The 7,844-nt window shown below is 38.2% G+C and overlaps 1 protein-coding gene across 1 annotated transcript in view; it reads left to right on the forward strand.

Annotated features, from left to right (window-relative positions):
* The window catches only part of LOC111345797 (uncharacterized), a 29,928-nt gene extending 26,636 nt beyond the window's left edge, over positions 1 to 3,292 (forward strand). Inside the window, exon 5 of the mRNA XM_088747097.1 lies at positions 1,526 to 3,292. Coding sequence (XP_088603223.1) covers positions 1,526 to 1,908 — 383 coding nt within the window. The 3' untranslated portion in view covers positions 1,909 to 3,292. The remainder of the gene's footprint in view (positions 1 to 1,525) is intronic.
* The last annotated feature ends 4,552 nt before the right edge of the window (positions 3,293 to 7,844 follow it).

Genomic DNA, 7,844 nt, shown 5'->3' on the forward strand with positions numbered 1-7,844 from the left:
CATTGGTGTCAGGAGGCGAGTTTAAGGTCTGGCCGTCTAAATGGCATGTATGCTTCTCTCTTTGGCGCGAGGTTCTCTTTGACATGTGTAGAGCTTTACATTTGTTTGTGCTGAAAGACATACCGTTGTCGTCACACCAAGTTTTGGAGTTGTCCAAGTCAGCTTGCAGCAGGGAGGCAAATCTATTGGAAACAATAGCGCGATATAGCTTGCTATCGTCCGCAAAGCGGCCAAGTTTACTTCTGTGGGTAATGGAGCACGACATGTCATTAATGAAGACCAGAAATAAAAGCGGACCCAGGATGGAGCCCTGGGGTACTCCTGATGTGACCGGGAACCAGTCTTAGGATATGCCGTCAACAACAACTCGTTGGTATCTGTCAGAAAGATAGCTTGAGAACCAAAACAGAACTGGACCGGATATACCAAGGAGATGAAGCTTCGAGAGGAGTAGCCTATGTGAAACCTTATGAAATTCCTTTCACAGGTAAAAATGGATTACGCCCACTTCTTGGCCATTGGCTATTTTGTATAAAATATAGTGATACACCTCAAGTAGTTGCGTTTCTGTGGATTTTCCTGGTTGGAAGCCATGCTGGAGTTGGTGAAGAAAATACGATAAATGAGGGTAGCAGTGATTAAACACGCATCCCTCCATAACTTTGGGGACAATGCATCAAAGAGAAATTGGCGTGTAATTCTCCGTTAGGGTAGGATTGCCCTTTTTAAAGACGGGTGCAATGTTCGCGCGCTTCCAATTTACTGGAAAAGAGCCCGTAGACAGCGACATGTTGAAGAGCCTGCATAATGAAGGGGCAATTTTAGCAGCAGTATGTTTCAGGAGTGAACCGGGGATGTCATCTCGTCCACCGGCCTTACTTGGATTAATATTCGACAAAGCCTCCATCACTTCAGCAACTGTAAGCATAACATTCTTTTGGAATGTCGTTTAGAAAACGAACTAAACGCGAATTTGTCTGTGGATGTTCATGATGACGCGTTTGTAAAGTTTGTTTTCAACCTAAATAGGACGCGGTGCAAGAGCGCACGCTGAACAATCACAATAAAGATCCTAGAGGAAAAAATTGTCGTTTGTTTTTTCGTGTAAGAAGAAAAAACTCGCCGTTCATTAACTCGTGCGACCTTACACACGTCAGCTTTTACTTTGACGGTTTTAATGTGATTACGCGCGTGGGGCCGTACGGGTCAAATTATCATCAGGCATAAACCTGCAATTTAGCATTAGGTAACGCGTTAAATCAATTCATAGTATCTTGGACAGGGGAAGTAAGACAAAACAGTTTATACAACTAGGTATTAAAGATGCTATATACAAATATTAAAGCGCCTGGATAGCGGCTCAATTAAAATCCATTACGTAAGGTTTGGCCGAACTGATATGGGTTTACTGAAGCGGTTTACAATACTAGTAAAATATTCCAAAAATGGAATGGGTTAGCATCCAATTTAAATATAGTTTCGCTTCTGTTTACGAAAATCTTAAAATTTATTCATTGTATTTCAGGTGGTGGTGGTGGCGGGTTTTACTCCAGTGGAAGAAGTGGAGAGAATTTTAGTGGAACCAAAGGATGGGGTGGAGAAGGTGGTAAGGGTTTTATTCAGGGAGGGGTGGGTGGAAGAGCCTGGCTTTACGATGTCGATGGTGGGTTTGGTGGAGGTGGTGGAGCTTATGGATGGGGAGGAGGAGTAGGAGGAGGAGGAGGAGGAGGAGTAGGAGGAGGAGGAGGAGGAGGAGGAGGAGGGTACTCTGGGGGAAGCAGTGGAAATAGTGGTCATGATACCTGTGGAGGTGGGGGAGGCTCTTACAACGATGGAAACAACCAGGACAATGAATGTTGTTACAACAACGCTGGTCATGGTCAAGTGACTATTACGTTCCTGGAGTAAATAAAACGTTTATCTAATATGATAATGGCACTTAGAATTGAGCTTTCATTGATTAGCATTCTAATCGACTGATAGCACTCAGTTAAAGCGCCAAATAAAGTGTAACTGTTTAGTTTTTTAACCTTCCGTGAAACCCAAAAGTCACGCATCTTGTTTTTCATTTGGTTTACTTTTATCCATCATTTCTTTCGATCATCTATTATATTAACTGAACTCGGTACTTTTTTTATCGTTGAAAAGTACAAACAGGGTTCTAAGACTTGAGATAATGAAGAAAAACTTTTTTTCAGAAGTCGCACTCGTTATACTTTTTCACCAGGGTCTTAAGGAAAGGTCACAATATCTCACAGACCAATTATCACACTGTACAACCTAAAACGATGAGAAATAATTCCAGATGTTTATATCTTCTGGAAGCCTAGGATTGAGTTTTGCCTGTTCTTTCAAGTCAATCCTTTGATACGAATCTTCACTGACCTTCTTTTACCGATGTTCAGTGAGATCAGTGAAGATTTTGAGATCAAGCAGTAAAGACGCCTATTACAATGTAACAGTCTGGAATCAGTATGGCTTTTCGAACGTGGCACTAATCTTACCATTGAAAACGTGTTGTCAAATGATGAAGACTAACATGAGGGGATAATGACACGCACGATTTTGTCAAAGTTGAGATCCCTCCCGAGCCCTTTGAGGAAGGAAATCATTTGAAAATTGGTATAACAACCGGAAAACCCAAGGAGTTGCTACAGCAGCTTTGTAAATTTGCGTGTGAAATTGTAAATTATGGACCAGAATTAAGTAGGAAGTATTCACAAGTGTTTCATTTAACGACAGTTGTTAAAAAGTATTGCTAGTTTCGTAAAAAGAGGTCCTTTCACTGTATGAGGTATATATATTGCTTAAGTATTTGAATAACAGAATAATATTCCCTATCTCTCTGTAATAATATATTATATCATACGCTTTGACAGTCTGTTATGAATTTAAGACAAAATATACTATGTATTTCGTAGAAGTACTAGTTATAAACAGAAAGATGTCGTTGCCATCGGCGAAGAAGGTGTCTGTTTGACCTATAATCTTTCCTTTGAATACTGAATTGTTTTAGCCACCTATCAAGCAATTGCAAAAAAGACCAAGGGCTCTTACAGGGAGCTAGTAACATTTGGAAAAGAAACATTTTCTTATAAAGATCTTGAAATAGTAGATAAGTGTCAAAAGGGTTTTAAGAAATGGCAGCAATGTCTGTGGTGGGACGTTACTTACATTTACTATTAAGAAATATATTGTTAAATAAACAAACGTGACGTTAAAACTTTCATTCAAAGCTGTTGCTATTAGTTAACACTGGAAACTTAGTGCAAAGCTATTAATAAAAAAAATGTTCTCCAGTATATTGTTTGTGAACTTCATGGTCTTGTAATGGAAATAATTCAAATTTCTTTACAACTGCGGGCAAATAATTTGACATTTTAGACTTAAAAAAACGAGAAAAGAGGAATAATAGCAAAGGGACAAGCGAAGAGTCAAGATTCAAGATGACTTCCGCACAGGTTGTCGAAATGTCAGTCACCATCACCGACAACAGTCCTTCTCAGGACTACACTCACCCGGACGATCACATGATACTTTCACATGTTACCCCCGGGCTCAAGCCAGTTACTGAAGAAACAAACCTTGAAAAAATGACAGATTTAAGTGGATGGGGGGAGGGGTGGGGGAAGGGGTGTCCCTATATTTGGAGACACCTCGCTAAGTTACAACTCATCCCTTCCTTGCTACCACCAAACCTTGTCTGTGAGAAAAAGGGGGGGGGGAGGGGGGAGGTTGTCTAGAACAAAAAACGTACATTTGTGATGACAAGGTCGACGAGGAAAATAACTTGTACATGTGCGAGACAGACACTTCACCCTGTGGGAATCTAAGCCCATGACAATATAACTAATATTTGTAACTAATATTTGTAATGTAATATTGTAATGCTGATGTTATATCAAAGCAAAAAAAAGAAAATGAATGAAAGTCTGATTATGGAGTTCCAGATCATGAAAGTGAGTTACCATGGAAGTAAGCTTTCACAGTTTATGGCTGACTCATTTATTGGAAGCGTTAAATCAAAGTTGGGCATACCATCAATTCTCAAGGATAGGGTGCTATGAAGATATAGGAAAAGGAGAAGAATTGGAAAGTAAAAATACGACCTCTTATGTTTTCCGAAAAATATGCTGAAACATTTGGGTAATATTTGTAATTGTGATAGAGGTTGGATACAACGTGCGCTATCATTGGTCAAAAAGGCGTGCTTTATCAGAGTTTATAGTTCAGCACTAAATTTTCTCCGATTCTTATTGGTTTAAATTGATCACGTGACGCGATAGTATCCATCCTTGGAGAGACACTATCAGCCCATAGTGCCCGTCCGCGGAAAATACCCGGATGGACAGTACTCATCCGGAAAAACAGTAACCTTTCAATTCTGACTGGTATAACGCATTATTTAGCCAATGTATGGTTGCGAATTATTGACATTTGTGACAGGCTGTACGCATGAATAATTATTTGATTGATCTGCATTTAGTGCGTTTCGATTGTTTTTGAACTGGTGCGCGCAAGAAAGTTTAGTGTTTATGTCTCGGAACTATCGGTCTGATAGTTGTCCCTTGGAAATTTGATGTTCTTAAAACTAGCATATTTACCCTCGAAGCTTCGCTTCTTAGGCTAATATTTATTTTAAGTACATTAAACTTCCGCGGGGCAACTACCAGCCGATAGCTCATCGACAGAAACAGTCTATTGTTTAAATAGAGCATGGAGCTGATTAAACGTTGTACGCTATCTGCTTACTTGTGCTGCGTCTGGCGTTTGTTCGTTAATTAATTAAAAGTGAAATTTCGGAATAAGCGAGCGGGCGCAAGAACCAATAAAAGGTTTGTAGGCACGCCAAGCGCCGTGATTTGCAATATTACAACGCGTACAAGGACGGAAATCCTGAAAGAGAAAAGGCTTTCATGCTCAGTCAGGTTATGAAAATAAAAATCGAACACAGCTAACACTTGTCTAGTAGCCGTAGTTTCGTGTTAAAAAAAAAACAACAACAGAACAAAACAGTTTTGGTGAAATTAATCTTGAAAATATATCTAAAATGTCATAACTATTAAAACTCATACAAGTCATACTGAAGTGCATCATGGCTAACTCATCATGGTGCTCTCCGGTCCGAGTAGTGAAGCAAGCCTCAGAAATTACATCGGTCGCCCTTCGGGTGAACTGAACTATGAGCTCGCTCTAGTATCCTTTCCAATGCGTCGTGTGGAAGGCCACATCAGTCACAGTATCCGAGTTTTACCGCGCTGTCATTTTGAGGAATCTTCTTGTTCCTGTCTTGACCTTGTTGTGCGAAAAAAAAAAACAAAAAACAAAAAACAAAAAACAAAACAAAGCAAAAAACAAGCGTGTTTTTATGAGCTCCGATTCGGCCGGACCTCATCAAACATTTCCCGTTGAGAATCTTTGTTAGACCAGAAACTTCAGACTAAAGTGTTAATTTCGGCCCGTCCAACCATTTTCTTTTTTTGTGAACTATTGCAGATCGCGAACAAACTTCGATGGTCTATGAACTTTGATGGTTTGACATTTTTGATAACTTTAGTCTTGTTTAACCAATCAGATTACTTGAACCATTGTAATTAAGATTCTGATTGGCTTATTGTAGCCTGCTTTATGGCATATTGACGACACTGTTGCTTGCACTGGAAATAAAGTTTATTTTTAAAATTGAAAGCAATGCGTTAGGAATTTAACGGATTCTTCATTATAAAACAAATAGAAGAGCCGTGACTGTGGTCTGTTCTGTTGTTAAACACATAGGAAGCGGTTAAAGCACTCAAGAAAAGGACAGAAACACTCAACTACATACATCTCGTGTTTCTCCCTACATTTCTTTCGTACTCTATCGCTTCCTTTGTGCTTTAAAACTGAACAGAGCACAGTGGAGGCTTCTCTTTTTGTTGATTAAATGTTCGTTCCGGCACACCTGTCATATAAACAGACTTGCTTTCGCACATTCAAATTTAGAGCATTTCTCATTCCTTCATTTTTTTTTTTCTTCTCTTTAGTGTTAAAAATATGGGAAAGCTCCAAAAAGAAAGCTTTTGACAAATGGTGTCATGTTTCGTGACGTTTCAGGACTCCTCCTTTATTGACTGTTTAATCATTATGAAGTAACAGTCTTCACTCTTACTTGCCAAATGAATGGGAAAACACCAAATTCAGAACTCAATTAATTTGTCTTTATTCAAGGAGTTTATGAAATTGTGGAATTGTTTTGACTACAGCATAAAATACAAGAGACTTAAATTAGTCAAAATTGGCTCGTAGGGTTAAGAATTTACGTACCCCAAGGGAAGTTAATGAGTGATACTACTAATAATCATCATAACAATTATAATCTCCAGATTTTTTTCTCTTTTTTCTTTTTGTTTTCTTTTTCATCGTTCAAAACAAGAGGCTTGCTAATAGGAGTTTTTCATGCACAAATGATGTTTGAAGAAAATAGCAAACGGGAACAGTAAAGAAACTTATTGTCCCGCCCAATTTTGATTAATAATGAATGAAGATAACAGTAAAACTTCGCAGTTTTGGCTCTGCAAGAACCTTAAAGCACTAGAGATGGAAAATTGATGGTTCTTGCATTTGTTTCACTTTATTGAATATTCTTTTAAAAAGCAACTACCGTGGTAGCGGGTTAAAAACGTTCTTTTTTAACAAGACTGCGAAGCTGGCCTGCCGTCGCCGCCCGATGCTCTCTTTCATATTTCTTCTTTTTTTGTTTGGAGACTGGTTCTACATCTCAACAGTTGCAAGCCATGGTGAGTTAACTTTGGAATACTTTTGGGTGGGTTGGATGAAAATTTAGACTATAGTAACCCCCTAAAGTAATACAAATCTGGAGTTGCAGGAAATCAAGGGCCCGAAACTTGAGTGCAAAGAAATATGGTATTTTGTCAATAAGGGTAACTAATTGAAAATGATGAAGAAGGAAACTACGATTTTACAAGCGCTAACAAACTTAGAAACTTTCTAAACGAGTTGCAACAAAATCGATTGTGTGCGGGATCTTCATTCTTAGGTATTTTGGCTCAAACTTTTCGGCTACGTTTCCTACGTTTTAAATTCTTACAAAATTTATTCAGATCATTTTCATCATAATACAATCAGAAATACGTAATGAAAGTTCTCATTCATTTGGGAAAGAAATATTTTTGCTGGTTTCTATTAATTTAATTTAATTTAATAATAAGTTCTTATATAGCGCATTAAAATTGAACTCTATGCGCTTTACAATTACAAATTAAAAAAATTTCAATAAAAATCCTATACATGCAATTTTCGCTACTCTATCTAAACTAATGAATTATTACGTGTTATACATATATGTGACAACGTACGGTATCAAAAAATCTGATGGCTTAATTTTTGAAAAGAAAAGTTTTCAATAAGCGTTTAAAGGAGTCAACAGATTCGGCGTTTTTTATGTATTCAGGTAGTTGATTCCACAAATACGGTGCAGCGTAGAATGCTCTTTGCCCATACGTTTTAGTTCGAATTGTTGGGACCTAAAGTAGATTCATGTTTGATGAACGTAGGTTTCGTGCTGGAATATATCGACTAAGAAGTTCAACAAGATAGGTTGGAGCCATGTCATTTAGTGCTTTGTATGTTATCAACAGTATCTTGAATTGAATTCGTTTTGTGACCGGGAGCCAATGAAGTTTCATAAGTATATATGTTATACTGTCTCTTGATTTAGTACCGACTAACAAGTGGGCAGCTGTGTTTTGGATCCGTTGGAATTTTTCGATGTCACAGATCGGTAGACCGTACAATAGGCTATTACAGTAATCAAGTCTCGATGAGATGAAGGCGTGTATTAATCT

Source organism: Stylophora pistillata, chromosome 2 (genome assembly GCF_964205215.1).
Source record: "Stylophora pistillata chromosome 2, jaStyPist1.2, whole genome shotgun sequence".
Lineage (NCBI taxonomy): Eukaryota > Metazoa > Cnidaria > Anthozoa > Scleractinia > Pocilloporidae > Stylophora > Stylophora pistillata.